The sequence below is a fragment of the Ambystoma mexicanum genome, chromosome 5q (assembly GCF_040938575.1).
Source record: "Ambystoma mexicanum isolate Mex_15411 chromosome 5q, UKY_AmexF1_1, whole genome shotgun sequence".
Taxonomy (NCBI): Eukaryota; Metazoa; Chordata; class Amphibia; order Caudata; family Ambystomatidae; genus Ambystoma; species Ambystoma mexicanum.
The window spans coordinates 641568794-641587128 of NC_090933.1; the positions used below are offsets into that span (position 1 = coordinate 641568794).

General features: G+C 51.4%; 1 protein-coding gene across 8 annotated transcripts in view; it reads right to left on the bottom strand.

The window, feature by feature from the left end:
• The window catches only part of ASPH (aspartate beta-hydroxylase), a 1438894-nt gene that overhangs the window by 900772 nt on the left and 519787 nt on the right, over positions 1-18335 (bottom strand). For all 8 annotated transcript variants that reach the window (XM_069621106.1, XM_069621103.1, XM_069621107.1 and 5 more), the window contains one exon: positions 11566-11637. In XM_069621106.1, the coding sequence (XP_069477207.1) occupies positions 11566-11637 (72 nt within the window). The remainder of the gene's footprint in view (positions 1-11565; positions 11638-18335) is intronic.

Below are 18335 nucleotides of genomic sequence, written 5' to 3' on the forward strand. Positions count from 1 at the left end.
TGAAAAAGGTGCAAATGGGTAATACTCCTGTGGTGCTGCTTTCCCTCAATGGCGAAAAAGTATCTGACCGGGTGAAATGGTCTTTCCTTTTTGCTACAATGTTGAAAATGGGATGTGGAGAGGAGTATGGTTAGGGCTAATAAGGGGTATTAAGCAGAGATTTCCCCTGCCCACCCTCTTGTTTTCTTTGTAGCTCAAACCTTTTTTACAAGCACTGCCGACATTGTGTGACATCCAGGGGATTCCTTTTAGGGATGTGCAACATAGGGTCACCGCCTTTGCCGATGATATGTTGCCGACTATCACGGATCCTGTGTGGTCGTTGATACACATCAGAAGGAACTGCAAGAATTCCCGTGGGTCGTAGGTTTGAAAACTATAGGGAAATCAGATTCTTCACTTAACTTTGCAGGGGTTGAGGGGAGACTTCTAGAAGAGGCCAGGGCAAATTCACCCTTTGTGTGGACTACGAGAGGGATTAAATATTTAGGGGCGACTATCGCTAGTAAAATCAGTTATATCAGGCAATTACCGGCTCAGAAACCTGTGAGCAAAGCATCTCTTAATTGGCTTGCGTTTTCTCTGAGACCGATTTCTTCCAGCTGTTTGTCGCACACAGCAGGGCAAGAATACCACAGCAATTATATCACCCTTTTTATTGGACTATGTCACAAACCCAGAGTATTAATCCCTTCTTCCCAGGGGGAAGCCACCCCTTTTGAGGCTGTCCAGTGTACATTATCTGCATATATGAGACCTGGAAAGGCTTACTTCGGTTTTGAATACTCCGGTGACACTTCTGTCTTCAGGTAATACTGGATCTTGCCCGAATGCCACCATCAAAGAGCTTCAACAGAACCCTCACTTGGGACATCACTTTGGATTCACTGTAAAGTGACATTTACAAAAACTTAACTAACATGGTTTGCATTGACAGCGTGCTGCGTTCGCAGCTGCAGTAAAGCACCCAAGGGTGCCTTTTTTGTCAAAATGGCCCTGGTCTTTTTTTGCCATTTCTTTGTGGAAAGGTTCTTCTTGAGATTTACTCTGCGCGCCAAACTCTGTTTGGTCCCTTTGTTCGCTTTACCTTTGGTGGGATTCACAAGTGAAGCCCGCCTCTCGCTCCAGGGTGTCTGGTGTGGGCAGGAAGTGAGGTAGGTGTCCGAAACTCCCTGTGCTTAGTCTCCTAGGAGACCCAAATGCACTCTGTAGTGATTGGCCGACTGACTGTCTGGCAAGGACAGCCACCCTGCTGGGTGACCGACAGCTAGGCTGGAATTAATGGGAGAGAACTGAATAAAGGGCGAGGCTTTTGGCTTGGAAGGCAGAGTCGACCACTGGACGAAGGAACCGAAGAAGAACTTGAAGAGGACACCTGCTGCAACTCCGGGACCATTGGTTTGCCCAGTGAAGCCCGGCTGCTGTGCTGAAACTACAAATTCGTATCGACAGAGAAGCCCGTGCAAGGACGACTTCTCCCCTTGAGATGCTGGGACCAATAAACTCCAAAGTAAGCCACCTGGACATTTTCTCAGAGCTGGTTGACTTTCCACAGAGTTGCTGCTGGAAACTGAAACGCAAGCGAGAGGAACACCAAATTGTATGTGTTGTTTTTAAGCTGGCCAAGAGCTCCAAGAAGATCCTCTGGACTCCCAGGAAGCAGGACTGACCGAGCCCGAGACCCCTCAACAGAGTGTGGGACCCCAGAAGCAAAGAAAGCCCATCTCGACAGCCAGGAACATAAGTGTTGCTGTTTGAGGTGGACACGAGGAGCTAAAACACCGAACAGCCACTTGTTTGAAGATTGCGAAGATTCCCGGTTGCGAGCGGTGACTGTCCCATTGCAGTGCACGAGTCCCCACAAGTCTTCCCTCTTGTCCCCACGACTGAGGTCCAGGAACAGTGAGATCTGCAGAGCTTCTCAGGAACAGAAGTCATCTGCTGCACTTTTTCTTCAATACAAAGGTAATGTATACGTCTGAGAGAACTTACCTCTTGCTGTGGAGTCGGTTGCATCTTCTACTACTCGCAACTCTAACGGCTTGTGGCCCTACATTGATTCATTTTCTTCAAAGACTTCTAAAACATTGTGCAAAGACTTTTCTTACTTACCGGCAAAGAAGTACTTCAACTCGGATAGACTTTTGCCCATTGACTTTGGCTTAGACTGTTCTATTGAATGACTCTTATTGGGGGATCTGAACGTATTTGCCTGCTTAAGAATAGTTGTAGTTTCTTGTATGTTCTAGTAACCTTTTCCTTCGACTTACTCTTAAATGACTCTAAATGCAACAGTGATATATTAATTTCCTCAGCACCCTAGCTATTAAAGTCACCAGAGGGTGTAGGTTATGTCTGTGGACCATCCCAAAAGGGTACTTAATGATTTAGAAATATTAAGAGTGTGTATTTTGTGAAGTATATTTGAGTGTTACTGTTATATTGCTCCCTTCTGAAGAAGGCTTACTCTGACTGATAAATACATTGTTTATTCAAGAAACCTTGCGTGTAAGAGTTTATTTGAATACTTGTCACTGTGAATCTCTGTGCAACTCCCCTACAGCTCACATTGACCCCTCTTGAGAGACGCCTGGCTGCTCAACACGCTACCAAAACTGTACTACAAGCTTATACCAAAGGTTGGGTTTCCTATTACCTGTAGTCAGGGTTGTTGTAGTGTTCCCAAAGGGTACTGCATACAACCATGCCTAACAGAGGCAGAGACTTGTTTCACCTGGTGGCGCAACCACAAAGCAGCTGTGGTGGACCTGTAGGCCTGTAACGGATGCCGAAACCAGAAGGCCTGAGGGAGACCAGATCCCCAAGCTCCTCAGACCTTGGACCGTAGCTACCGAGCTAAGTAGCAATGGGGAGAGCCGGCGAGGTTACACAAGCCTCAGAGACCCAAAAGAAAATATACCGCTACAAGGTACGAACATTGTCATTAATGAATGGGAAAGACACCCAGCACTTTTGCTGGACTCTGGACTTTTTTTTATATTAATCTCCTGAGTGAGTGGAACCCTTTACCACTCGCTCATTCCTTTTCTCCGACCAGGATTTTTGGAATCTGATGAACTCCAGATGTTTAATACAGACATCTTTTTTTGCTTTGTGAGACCGAGCACCCTATGTGCAGTGTCACTGAAAAGTCCCTTGGACTTCTCAGTATGTTCAAATACATTTTCTTGTGAGAAGTAAAGTTCACAAGAATAGTAAGATAAAAGTTACCTTACCCTTTTCTTTTGTGATTACAGCGCACACACAAGCCTATGTGGGGTCCTGGGGGGGTTACATTGCAACTCCTTCTCCCACTCCTCACGTAATTTTGTTACAACTGACTAACTTAAATGGCTGGTGGCAGCAGTTACTTTTTACTTATTTTGGTGCAGGTTACCAGCAGACTGATTGCTCAGCTGCAGTACAGCACCCATGGGTGACAATTTTCCCAAAATGACCCCCGTTTTCTTTTTTCGCCATTTGTTTTGCCTTTGGCGGGCTTTAGCCCCGAAGCCTGTCCAGGGTCCAGTGTGTCTGGGAAGGCAGGAAGTGAGGGAGGAGCCCGAAATATCACTGTCCTTTGCCTGTAGGTATGCCTGGCCGAAACCAGTTCTGATCGGGCAGCTGGCTGTCCTGGAGGACAGCAAACCCCAGGTGATTGACAGCTCAGTGTGTGAATGACTGGGATCCAGCATAAAAGGCGATGACCACTGGAACACGGAATCCAAAGCAGAAGACTAGCAGAGACGCCAGCAGCACCTTCCAGGACCACAAAAACACCAGTGAAGCCTTGCAGCTGTGCTGACCCTGTTTTCACAGACAGGGAAGACCCGCCAAGACCTCCTCCCTTAGGCTGGTGGGACCAACTAGCCTCAAAATCTTCATTTTGCGCCAACCCCCAACTTGCTGTGACTTCCCTGAGCTGTAGAATCCCAATACCCAGAGTAACTGGACCATTATCGAGTGCATCGTCTTCCGAAGATCAAATCCAGCTGAAACTTTGCAGTCACCCGTGTGGACTTCCAGAGCCAGGAATTCTTCACCAAAAGTCCTCTCACCAGAGTTAAAGACCGCGTAATGTAAGAGAATCCAACCAGCAATATTAGTTTCTTCTTGGCGCTAAGAAAAAGGTGCCAAAACCACAAAGAGCCGCTGGAGGGAGCTGAATCTATTGCGGCCGACCCCTTCTCCTGAGTGCTGCCACAGAAGCCTGCCAGAGGTCCCCCCTTTTGTCACCACAAGCAGGAATCGGGGTCTGCAACATTGCACTTAGAAGAAAACTAGCTACAATTTTCTCTTCACTTTCAAGGTACTGTGGGGCGTGGGTTCTAATTACCTTGTGCCATTTTTGGTACTTCGTGGCTTGGCAATTGACCCAAACTCCTTGTGCAGGCCTTGCAGCTTGTGCACCATCAGCCAGGATCCTCTTGAGCTCCCGAGTTTCCTCTAGAACCACCAACTGTTCAGATAACTTGTCATCTGAAGATCTTCAGAACTGGAACTGTCCATTTGACTTTGGCTGTCCCAGCTTCCCAAAGGTTCATTTTATGATCCTATTGGCTTTGACAATGCTAGTTCCTCCATAGGTTTGAATTGTGAACACTTATTGCTAGGAAACAGACTGCCTATGCCACTCTGGGAGAGTATTTGTGATTTACAGTCGCTGGTTGTGTTATGCCCAACTTTGAAACTTCCCCTCCCATCTCAAATATGCAAAGGTGATATATATGTGTGTGCGCGCGCTGATATGGACCTTAATTGATGTCACTGTGTGCTGGATAGGTAAAGCATAGAAAAAGTTACTCAACTACATTATTGTTTTATATTAATTGCTTCCACAAGTAAATGCAGTCTATATAAATGCTCACATTCTCCTTCATATATGTATAAATATATCGCCCTTGTGAACCTCCGCCACAGAGTTATCATAAGGTCCTTAGTGCTCAGCTGGGTGGACTTTTACAAGAGATGGTGCACGTCAGACTTCTGAGAAAAGAGGTGAATCAACTATAATTTGTCAATTGTGGAGCCCTCTTGGTGCTATGCGACAGGAAACAGGACTAGGACACTGGCTTTCATTTGACATGAGTGACATTTAACGTGATTTACACTGTCCACCAGCCGATTTAGGACATTCATCCTAATTGCATGTCGACCAAGAAGACTAGACACACTACCACATTTTATTTAGATTCTAGGAAGCAGGATTTGTACATGTTCCAAGAACAAAGGAAATAAATTAGGTAAGATGATCTCACATCGGTACAAAATTATGGAAGACACTGTAGGTAACCTTGGAAGGCATTTCTTCTCCAGAAAGCCTTTCCTAATTAACATGAAACAATCAAACTTTAACCACAAGGCAGAGGATTGGTAAAGCAAGACCATCTATGGTCAACAAATGATAAAAGCGATCTCTCTAAGTTTTGCCATACCCTGTTTTTTTTTTTTTTTAAATATATTTTTATTTTATCTCAACCAAACAACATTAAAACAGAACATAGATAAAACACATCAAACAACAAAACCAAACAAACAAAAAATAAGGCACTGCAATCCCCATCCCTCCCCCCTATGAGCCTGTAGCGTGTCCACCTTCAGTGTCCGTTCCGTGCAGTGGGGCCTCATCACTCACAAGTCCAGCCGAGGCTGATCCCGCACCAAACAGCTCAGTTAACAATAACTTCCATGCCGTGAGAGAGCCTATTTCTTCATCATCCCCTGCCATACTGCCATCTTGCCACACTGTCGTTTCGGCATCCGCCCATTTTTCGAGATCGCGCCACCAGACCTCCACTCGCGGCTTATGACATTTCTTCCACCCCATGGCTATCCTACGTCTGGCAAGCACATAGGCCAGATCTTTAAGTTTCTCGACATGTCGAAGTTTACGCGCCCTGGGATACCCTCCCAGCAGACAAGCCCAAGCCGAATCCACCTTAAGCGTGATACCCCTCCCCGCCAGCCTCTGCGCCACTTCACCCCAGTAGGTTGCAATCACTGGGCACGCCCAGAACATGTGTATCATGTCCGCATTCTCTTCGTTACACTTGGGGCACGCCTGGCGCCCACTATCCAGAAATTTGGAAATTCTAAGGGGGGTCATATATGCCCTGTGCGTAATATAGAGCTGTATCTGCTTGAACCTGGCGTTCCTCGATACCTTTTTATGGTACCCCAGGGCGCGCTCCCACATCCCATCCGACATCAGGGCCCCCATCTCCGCTTCCCACTCCAGTCTCAGGTGCCCCAAATCCTTCCCAACCTTTGTCATCAACATCTCGTACAACCTAGAGACCTCGTGCCCACCCTCTGCTGCGTCGTACATTGTTTCCAGCGTGGCATCCGGTTCATCGGCCAAAGTAGTTTCGGGCCACGTGCTCCGGACCTCCCGGACCACCCTATGATATGTTACATATTGACCCCTGTGTAGTCCCGACCCTGCCTCCAGTTCATCGAACTCCATCAGAGTCCCCTCCTGCCTGATGTCGCCCATAGTGATCAACCCCACTGACTCCCAATATGTCCGGATAATAGCTCTCAGCTGCCCGTCTTCCTTTGCCAGGGCAACCAGAGGTAACTGCGGCATACACGGCAAGGGGTCACCCATCATCCGACAGGCACGCCGCCATATGTTCCCGCCAAGGGCTAGCATCTTAGGACGCTCTCTCATCCATGAACCAGTCACCCAGATCACCTCCCGCAAATAGAAGGGGGAACAGTCTCTTCCTAGCAGCCTGTGTTCGGAGGTCTCTTCATCTGAGAGCCACCTGGCCACGTATTGCAGTTGCGCCGCAATATAATAGGCCTCAAAGTTTGGCAGCTTCACGCCACCTTTCTCGTAAGAGTTCTGCAATTTCCATAATGCGACCCTGTTGCGCGTGCCGTGCCACAGGAAATTCCTACACACGCTATGTAACTTAGCGAAAAACTTCCTAGGTATCATATACGGGATGTTATTAAAGTAATGCAGGAGCCTGGGCAGCACCACCATTTTAAGCATAGCTCCACGACCCATCATCGCTAAAGGCAATCTTTCCCAGAACCTCATGCACTTCTCAATCTTTCCCATAGCTAGCTCAGTATTATGCCTGTGTTCTTCCTCGGTCATGTGATACACGTCAATGCCCAGGTTCCGGAAGGAGCGCGTCGCCCACGGGATCCGCAGCACTGGCAACCTCTCCACCGGTATCCCCACATAACTGCCTAGCGGGAATAGTGCGGATTTCTGAGGGTTGACCGCTATGCCGGACAACCAGGCGTACCTCTCCAATACCTCCAAGATATACTGCAAATTCTCTTCCGGATGTTTCAGGTATAACAGCATATCGTCTGCATACAGGGATATCAGATGGCACTCCCCTCCCACCTCTATACCCACCAGGTCATACTGCTGCCGGAGGTAGATTGCTAAGGGTTCGAGGGCCAGTATGTACAACATTGGGGACCAAGGACACCCTTGCCTGGTGCCTCTGCCTAACTGCCATCTATCTGACACCACTGCGCCCGTACGGACCCTAGCCAGAGGCGCACTATATAATAGCTCGGCCCACCTCATGTAGCCTGGTCCCAGTCCAAACCTCCCCAAAGCCGCCAGCAGCCACGGCCATCGAACAGAGTCGAACGCTTTAACCGCTTCCAACGTCACTATCGCCATTTCGCTGTCCTCACTGCCTCCCCATTCCACCACCCTGTGAAGGCGTCTGTGATTGTGAGTAATATTCCTGTTCGGGACATAGCCCGTCTGGTCAGGATGGATCAGCTTGCCTATTACCCTCCGCATTCTGGCCGCCAGGACAGCTTTTAGGATCTTGCTGTCCTGGTTCAGCATTGACAGGGGCCGGTAGGAGCCACAATCATGTCCCGGTTTATTGGGTTTGGGGAGCGGTACTATAATCGCCTCCCTGAGTGATTCCGGCAACCGCCCCGCCTCGAACGCTTCATTAAACATCTCCAGCATGGGCGGGAGCACCTCCTCTCCATACGCTTTATAAAATTCACTGGGGAACCCATCCGCTCCTGGGGCCTTGCAAGTGGGTAGCTGCCGCACAATCTCCTGCAGCTCCTCCAGAGTGATCAGAGCATCCATCTCCTCTCGCTCTTCGTCACTTATCCTGGGCAGGCCTATGTCTTCAAGTACTACCTCTATCTCCTCCCGGCTTCCCCCCTCTCGATCCTCATATAATGCTTGATAATAATCCGCGAATGCTCCATTCACCCCTTCCTGGGTGTCCTCCTCCACTCCCTTTTCGGTGATAACTGATCGGATCGGGGATCTTGGGGTCTCGCTCTTATACAGCCAAGCAAGAAGCCTGCCCGTCTTGTCTCCCCCGGCATGCAACCTCTCAATGTACTTCCTGTAATTCAGATTACAGAGCCTGTCCCAATGTTCTGCGCACCTCTGCTGCAGATTAATGACCTCCTCCGTGTCCGTCCCACCCTCCCCCAGCTCTTTCTCCAACTCAATCTCGGCTCTACGCAGATCTGCCAGGACTCCTCCCATTAATCCCTTGGATTTCGCAATGGCAACCCCCCTCATTACAACCTTAAAGGCCTCCCACAAAGTACCAGCCGACTTGACACTGCCTGTGTTTGCCTCAAAATAAGCAACTATCTCCTCCCTCACGTCCTCTCTAAAGACTGGATCCCTGAGCGCTTCCGCCCTAAGGCGCCATGTTGGAATTCGCGCACGTGGGGGACAAAGCTGCCAACGCATGACCAGGGGCGAGTGGTCCGAAAGGACTCTCGCCCTGTAGTCTATCTGGTCACACTCCGCGACAACGTCCGGAGTGGCGAAAAAGTAATCCAGCCTTGTGTGTAACTGGTGCGGGGCCGAGTAATGCGAATATTGCCTCACGCCAGGGGTGTCTCGTCCTCCACACGTCCGCCAGGCCAAGGTCTACCAGCAGCGCCTGCAGTCCCCTCGCCGCCGGGCTGGGCCTGTCCACTCTGTCATCCGACCTGTCCTCCTTGGGGTTTAGTATACAATTTAAGTCCCCTCCCCAAATCACCGGACCCCCCATCCCTTCACCCAGTCTGGTGATCAGTGTCCTAAAGTATGTCGCCCTGTCACGGTTGGGAGCATAAGTATTTATAATACACACCACTTTATTTTCCACAAGCTCCCTTACCATGACCAGCCTCCCATCAGACTCCACAACTTCCCCAAGTAGCTTAAACGGGACATGTGGTGCAACCCAAATCAGCACACCTCTAGCATAGGCAGAATATATAGATCCAACTACTGTCCCTCTCCACTTTCTCCCCACCAGTTCCAGTTTGTCCCGTGTCAGATGTGTCTCCTGTAACAAGGCGATGTCTATCTTTTGCCTTTTCAGGTACAACATGACCTTGTTACGCTTAAGGTAGCTGTTAAGCCCCCTAACGTTCCACGTTAATATCCTAAGGTCCCCCATGATGTATCAGTGACTTCCATCTCTCTCCCAGGTCCACTCGCCTCCCCCCTACCTCAAAGGCCCCCATTCCCAGTTTCTCACCCAGGCTCATATAAAAACTGACCCACCCCACCCCCCTAACCCAACCAACTGCCCAGCTCCATCCCTGGATCTCAGGCATCCCTGTGTTCGGTTCTCTCTGGAGCCCAAGTAGAGAACCCGACAGGGTGTCACCCCACACACAGTGACTAAACTAAACTCAAACTGGGGTACGAAGAACAGCCCCGGAGGCTCCCCCTCCTGCACTTCCGTATCCGCGCACACGGATCATGTTTCAAAGTCCTAACGCCTACACTACCAAACGAATTCATACCGACTATATTCCAGTCCCAATGTTCATAGCCCAACCGGGCCCGCAGCGTCACTTATCTCTTCCCGTTCCATCCGCCGTCCGCTCATCTGGCTCCTGAGGACAGTTTTGTGCATCGAGCCATTCCATGGCCTCCTCCGGAGTGTCAAAGAACAGCATCTTAGTCTTGAAGAAAACCTTCAATCTGGCCGGGTAAAGCAACATATACTTGTACCCTGCTGCCCGCATTCGCCTCTTGACCGCCCCAAAGTTCATGCGACTGCGCTGCACTTGCAAGGTGTAGTCGGGGTAAGCAGTAATGGTCGCCTCTCCTCGCCGCATGGTGCCCCCCTTACGAAAGTGCTCAAGGATCCTTTCCCGATCCCGATAATTGAGGATCTTGGCGATCACAGGCCTGGGTGGGTTCCCCGGCGGTGGTCTTCTGCTCAAGGCCCTGTGCGCCCTCTCCACCGCAAATCCCTGCGACAGGGCTCCCCCAGTGATCTCCTGCAGCAGCAAGTTCTCAATAAACTCCGTGGGATTCTGGCCTTCGGCCCCCTCCGGCAGGCCCACGATGCGAACGTCTTTTCTCCGGGCACGTCCTTCCGCCTCTTCAGCCCTACTTTCCAAGTTGCCCACCCGCTGCACCAGGGCATGGATATCGCGCTTATGTGCAGTGCAGTCCGCCACAGTAGGGCCCATCTCCTTTTCCAAAGTTTCCATGCGCTCAGCCAGGGCTCGCACATCCTGCCTCAGGAGGTTCACGTCCTCCTGCACCGCCCCAACCTGTAGTTCCAACGCAGTTTTCAATTCGGCCACAGCAAGTTGGAGCTTGGTCTCCCACGTCGCCTTCAGGTCCGCGATCGCAGCGAGGACCTCCTGGTTTGCACCACCGGCGGCCATCTCCTTGGTCTGAGCCTTATCCTTGCTCCTGGCACCCTCCAGGCCGGGAGACGTCTTGGCGTATTCGTCGAGCGTGGGCTGTTTATTCTTCGCCCTCAGAAGCTTGTTCGACATATCTCCAGTCAGGAGCGTCCCTCTGGCCGCGCTCCGGTCCAGGCCAGGGAGGCACTGTGCCCATACACCACGACTCTGTTGAGAGTCCCAGCTCGCCCAGCAGTCTCAGGCACCGCTGTTGTCCGGCGCTCCCCCCAGATGGGCAGGGTCGCGCTGCCCCCTTCGTACCGCTGAGAGGGCGCACGTATGTTGTGGTCCCACTCTACCGCTCCTTTGTCCCCTCGTCAAGCGTCGGCGGCCATTTTGTCGTCCGTCGAGGTCTCGCCACCAGTGCTTCATTCGGCTCTTAAGTATCCGTGCGCACTACGAACCCGTGTAAAAATGTGTCCTCGCGTGCAGCCGGACTTCATGTACACAGTCACAGCGGTCCTTGCGCGGTATCAGTCGGATTATGTACGGATCAGCGGGAGCTCCCGTACAGGCACGTCTTTTCACATGGCTTCCAAGCCACACCCCCCCCTTTGCCATACCCTGTTAACTTGATATATTTCCGTACATATCTGCACTTAGGAGTATTGCACTACATTAGAAAGAGCTCTGCTGCATGCAGCCAAAATGTAAATGAGTCAAGTTATCAATCAGGAATACTAGAGTTCATGCAGCTTTTAAAAATGTGTGGCTTCCCTTCTTCATTCCTTTGGTCATCGCCTCACCCACCCTCTCTTCAGTCTATCGCCAAACAGTCTTCCTCTTTTCTTTACCCCATTACACTGCACTGCAATTTTCAGGTATAAAATTGCTCAACAAGTTAGTTTCAAGTCACAGCATCAATTTCCATCTTTTGATAAATACTCATGTACATACCATAGATTTCAGAAAGCTCTGGTTCAGCTTCCTCTACCTCTTCTTCGTGACCATGAGCAGCATCTTCAGTTTCTGAAAGATACAGTAACAATACATGCACAAGTTAATGAATCATGGAAAAAGGGTCTGGCAAGCATATGGTTTTCACGTATATATTGATTCTTTGATGATGTAGTAAAGGAAAAAGTGCCCAGGCAATCATGTGGCTATTTTACCTTAAATTAAAATTAAACAGCACTACGTTTGAAACAAAAGAAGGTGTAGTTAACTAATCTTTAATTACTAATCCATATGTCTGCAGTCATCAGGAGAGCTACAATGCCGATACAAGAAAACAAATCTAAATCAATGGCCAGTACAAACCTTCTGGTAATTATGTGCGGGAGTCACAAGATAGGCAGTATAGAAACAACTTAATTCCGAATTCAATCAGGAAGTTGAATACAACAGCCACAAACCTCCTGAGCTCCGCATCATTCATCTCATTAAATCTAAACATTCCAACACTTGGCTTGATACAGTTCTTATTGGAACTTAGAACTATGTACATGTCAATACTGAGAATGCATATGATACTTGTAACTATGTAAATTTAGTAAGCCAGTGAGGATAAAACTTTCACTCTCACCTCCTCATTCCTACATCACTTCCATCGACCTCCCTCAATACTGCCAATCTGTCCTTGCACCATTTCTCACCATTGACCAACCATACAGCATTACCCAAATCTCCCTCCACTCTCTGCAGCTAGGAATACTTCATCAGACCCTTCTCAAGTCTCACCTTTACCAGTGTTCCTTTCAGCATCACCCTTTCTCGGACGATCTTTCGAGTCATACCTGTCTTTGGATTTTATTTGTCCTTCCATTACCGTCCTCTTCACTACAGCCTCTGCCAAATCAGCCTCACACCTAAACTTGCTCCCCCCTCACCCCCTGGATGCAATTTTGAATTTGGCAACCTCCTCAATACGTCAAAAGGCGACACTCCAGTTACTTGATGCAGAGCCAATCTGTACTGTACGACTCTCTCCCATCACTGCGTGCGTCCAATCTCCTCCAATTGTAACAGCAATCCTTAGCACATCCATTAACTTTATATTGAATCTTTCCACCACAGCATTCCCTTCGGGATTATAGAACGCAGTGGTCGCAAGCTGCACACCATTTTCCTCCAGAAACTCCTCGATTTCTTCGGCAACAAATTGTGGCCCATTATCCGACACAAAATGTCCACCGCTATAATCGCATAGCTCCCTTGACAGCCCCTCACAGCAATAGGTCCCAAGATGTCCACAGCGACCACATCCCAAACCGAATTGTGGCTCCACCACACTCATGGGAAATGCCCTGACAATGAGCAACTTGCTGCTGTTGTGACACCCTCACACTCTCTCAACATTCCCTCTGTGTCATGATCTATTCCCGGCCACGAGTATTCCTGACGAATCTAGGCCTTAGTCTTGCAAATTCCTAGTGCCCTTCATAAGCAACGTTCTTCACATTATCTCTCAAAACTTCCATGACCACCATCCGATCACCTATTACTAGCACACCCCTGTCTGCCCTCAACTCATTCTTTATCCTCTTGTACACCTTGAAGGTATCTTCCAGCTCCTCCAACAGCCATCCTTTCTGTACAAACCCCACCACACTCTGGTAAAGCTCATCTTCAGCACTTTGTGCACGCCAATTCTCTTCATCACCAACTGGACAATTCGCAAACATCTCTCCTTCCACTACTCCTGCAACACCTTCATTGTCCTCTGTGGCATCTCGCGATAAAGCCTCTGCAATCATATCAAGTACACCCTTCATGTGATGTACTTTAAAATCTAATGCTTGCATGCCTGTTAGCCATCATTCATAAAAGGGATGGGTGACCCGTATACAAATGCGCTGAGACGCAAAATTCAAAAGGAATTCGGCTAGCCGTGTGGCTAGTAGTCTGTGGCACTCACCAAACCGCAAAGCAAATACAGTGTATGGGTACTACTAGCACTCGCGCTTAGCCACAAAGTAAAGAACTCCAATTACAAACTCACAGAGTATCTTGAGTACAATAATGGCAACTGATTATAAGCAGAACAACATTTGTAAACTACTTTTGAAGAATTTCTGGAGTTTATCACCTTCCAACTCCTATGGACAATATTATTGAAGACTGCTCTCAGTCATCTAATTGGATCTTATCAATTCATGGGTATTACACTGCTCATTTTGGGACCATAATTGTGCAGTGTAGCCCGACCACTCTACCCAGAAGCCCCATTTAAACAGAGGCCGCATGCATCTGAACAGAGCTTCTGAAGTGCTGTTTAGCGGTGCAGTGTTAAGCGAATCTGCAGAAAAACTCTAAATTACCATGACCTGCAGTAGCTTTTTTACTAGTCTATCTCATTCTGCGGGACAAGCCACAGAAATTGCATTAGATTAACTCAGATCTGCCTTCCTTATCATGCCACCTACCATGCCAACTGGCTTATATACATTGAGAACTGCAATGCCCCGCCGAAAGAACAGGCTAGCAAAACTAACACCCCCAAAGAGCGACCCGTACATTAAGTATCGCCCGTATATTAAGTTTCAGCAGAAGTAAGGAACAAGTTACTTACCTGTAACTGTTGTTCTCCAGCATGGGTCTGGCATGGATTCACATGCTCATGAATATTCCCCGTCGTCAGGCTGGGAATCCTCGGTAAAGAAAAAAGTTTCGTTTCTGATCTGTCTTTCGTAGTAATAACCAATCACTGGTCTCTGCGTCATACTGACCACAGCCAATGACTGCCCTCTACCTAAGCACCGCCTCTGGCAGCCATCTTCAGATTTGGAAGCACGTGAAGTGGCAGTATAACCAAGTGAAGAGCCGCAGAGGGGTAGGCGGGAGGGTTCGCATGTGAATCCATGCCAGACCCATGCTGGAGAACAACAGTTACAGGTAAGTAACTTGTTCCTTCTCCAGCATGGGGTCTGGCATGGATTCACATGCTCATGAATAAAGAATACATAGCAGTACACACATGCACAACCACGGGAGGTGGCAAAGGCTCAACATTAAGCATCACATCAACTCAACATTAAGCATCTTACCTCCTCACCAGGCTCACCTCAGGCGAACAGGTTGCGCAGCACTGCTTGGCCGACCCTGGACTCCTCCCTGGAATCCCGGTCGACGCAGTAGAATTTCGTGAAGGTGTGCGTCGACCTCCACGTAGCAGCCCTGCATATGTCCAGCAGGGGCACACCAGATAGGAACGCCGTGGTAGCTGCGATCGCTCTGGTGGAATGGGCTCTCGGACGGCCAGGCAGCGGTCGGTTTGCCAACCGGTGACAGTACATGATACAGCCGGAGAGCCATCTGGAGATGGAAGCCTTCGAGAGAGCCTTCCCCTGATTGACAGGTCCAAAGTTCACAAAGAGTTGTGACGTCTTCCGAAAACCTTTCGTGCGGTCCACGTAGAACTTCAGCGCTCTAGCTACATCCAGCGAGTGCAAAGTCCTCTCAGCCGGCGACGAAGGCGACGGGAAGAACACAGGTAACACCAAGGGTTCGTTGAGATGAAAGTCCGACGGTACCTTGGGCATGAAGGAGGGGTGCGTCCTGAGCACTACCCTCGTGTCGTGGAAAGTCAAGTACGGGGCCTTGCAGGAAAGGGCCTGGATCTCTCCCACTCGTCGTGCGGAGGTGATGGCCACGAGAAAAGCTGTTTTCCACGATAGAAACTTCAACGGGGCCGAGTGCAGAGGCTCGAACGGAGGTCCCATGAGCTTGGTCAGCACCACGTTGAGCTCCCACGCCGGGGCCGGAGCCTTCACCGGCGGGAACGATCTGAACAGTCCCTTCATGAACTCTTTCACCAGACGATGAGACCACAAGGACGTCCGGCCCGTGGTTCTGGTGTATCGGGAGATCGCAGCAAGATGAATCTTGATGGACGCGTGTGCCAGACCAGCTTTGGCCAGCGTCAGCAGGTACGGCAGTACTTGGGGAGCCGTAATCCGTAGAGGGTTAATCTTCTGTGCGTGGCACCAGACAGAGAACCTCTTCCATTTGTGTCCGTAGCATTTAAGAGTCGAGGACGCCCTGGCCTTTGCAAGAACCTCTCTGCAATCGGCCGGTATGTCGTATCCTCCAAACTCTAGCGCTGCAGGAGCCAGGCCTGCAAGTTCAGCGACTTCGGGTCGTGGTGGAGGATGGCGCCTCCTTCCCTGGAGAGTAGATCCGCGTCCGCCGGCAGCTTGATTGGCGGGGACGCCGACAAGTCCAGAAGGTCCGGGAACCATATCTGCCTCGGCCACGCAGGTGCGACGAGGATCATCCTGCACCGTGACCTCTTGAGCTGGTTGACGAGCCGGATTAGCAGAGGCAAGGGAGGGAACGCGTAGAGGAACAGGCCCTCCCAGGGGAACGAGAAAGCATCGCCCATGCTCCTCGTCTGGGGAAACCTGCTGGCGAACCTCCGGCACTTGGTGTTCGTCGCCGTCGCGAACAGGTCGATCTGGGGTGTGCCCCACCGTCGGAAGAGGCGATCCACCAGATCCTGCCGTAGTTCCCACTCGTGGCACGAGCGCAGCTCCCTGCTGAGTGAGTCGGCGATGGTGTTTTTCATCCCTGCCAGATGAAACGGCACCAGAAGAATCCCTTGGGCGAGGGCCCAATGCCACAGGTCCTGCGCCTCCTTGGACAGCGCTGGGGACCTGGTTCCGCCCTGTTTCCTGATGTAAAACATGGTGGTGGTGTTGTCGGTGAAGATCCTCACCACCTTGCCCTTGAGGGACGGAAGGAAGGACCTGAGGGCCCAAAACACTGCACGGAGCTCCAGGACGTTGATATGCAGGGACTTCTCCGTCGGGAGCCAGAGTCCCCTTGCGTGCAGATTTTCGGTGTGCGCTCCACACCCTTCTAGGGAGGCATCCGTGGTCACAGTCACCTGGTGGGCTGGGGTCTGGAAGTCCATGCCCGCCGTCAGATGCGCGCGGGTGCCCCACCACCGTATCGCTCGTCGGAAACTCTCGTCGAGCTTGATCCTTTCCTCGAAGCTGCCCGTCGTCTGGATCCAGCGCGCATCCAGGAACTCTTGCAACGGGCGCATCCGGAGCCTGCACATGGGAATGAGGTAGATGCAGGAAGACATCATCCCGAGGAGGGACTTGATGGACCTCACCTTGGCCGCGTCGGCCACCAACATCCGTTGCACCTTGCCCAAGATGGTCCTGGTCCTCTCCTCCGACGGGGAGGCCAGAAGGGACACTGTGTCGAGCCTCGCTCCCAGAAACAGTGCGACTTGCGCGGGCACCAGGTGGGATTTGGCGTAGTTCACGGATAATCCCAGGTCCGTGAGGAGTTGGACGGTCCTTGCCGTGTGGACCACGGCGAGCTCCCTCGTCTTGGCGCGGATGAGCCAGTCGTCCAGGTAGGGGTAGACGTGAATCCCCTCGCGGCGCAGCTGCGCCGCCACCGGTGCGAGGCACTTGGTGAAAACCCTGGGTGCCGACCGCAGTCCGAAGGGAAGGGCTTTGAACTGGTAATGACGCCCTTGGACCACGAATCTGAGGAATTTTCGGTGCCCCTTTAGGATGGGAATGTGGAAGTAGGCATCCTCCAAATCCAACGACGATAGGAAGTCTCCTTCCTCCAGCTGACCCAGGACGTGCTGGAGGGTGACCATCCGGAACTTCTGCGCCTTGATGAACTTGTTCAGGCGTCGCAGGTCCAGGATGGGGCGCCATCCTCCCGTCTTCTTCTTCACGAGGAAGTAACGCGAGTAGACTCCGGAGCCCCGAAGCCTCTTTGGGACGAGTTCGATGGCGCCCTTTCTGAGCATCGCCTTTACCTCCAGGAGGAGTTGAGGGACGTGAAGTTCTTTCCTGGCCACGGGGGGGACGCGCGGGCACCTTCTTTGAAACTCGAGCGCGTGGCCCCGGGCCAGGGCGTCCAGCACCCAACGGTCGGTGGAGATGGACTCCCACACGCTGACGAAGCCCGCCAGCCGGCCTCCCACCGGGGTGCTTCGGTGGGGGCCCGACCCCACGGCCGGTTCAATCCTGCTTGGACGCGGCCTTGCCGCCTTGGCCTCCTTGGCGACGACGGCGGGGGCCGCCAGACTTGCCTCGTCCTCTGTAGGCCTCTTGCGACGACGAGCGGGCCGCTTGACGGTAGGAAGCGAAACCGCCGCCGGAACCTTTGGAGGCGCCCTTGCCTCCGCCGCTCCGAAAGGGCGTCCGCCGTTGCTGCAGAACTCCAAGGGCCCGGGCCGTCTCAGTATCCGCCTTGATGGCCTGAAGGGAATCGTCCACTGTCTTCCCAAACAGGTTGTTCCCGTCGAAGGGCATGTCCAGGACCCTGGTCTGGACGTCCTGCCGAAAGTCCGTAGCCTTGAGCCATCCGCGACGTCGAAGGCAAACGCCGTTGCCCATCTGGCGGAACCCAGTGTCGGCGATGTCCGTCGCCACGGTGATGGCGTGGTCCGAGGCCACCTCACCTTCTTGCAGGATCTCAAGGGCCTCCGCCCTCTTGTCGTCCGGCAGAAAATCCAGCAGGGGAGCTATCTTGTACCAGAGTTCCCTGTCGTAGCGGGCCACGATAGCCAAGGCGTTGGCCGCTTTAATCGTCGTCGCCGCCGACGAGATGACTCTGCGTCCCATGGCATCCAATTTCTTTCCCTCGCCGTCCGGCGGGGAAGTCGACGTGGAGGCCGCACCCCCCCCCGCTTTCTTCCTGGCTGCCGCGGAGACGACGGAGTCCGGGGTAGGCTGCGCCCGGAGGCATAG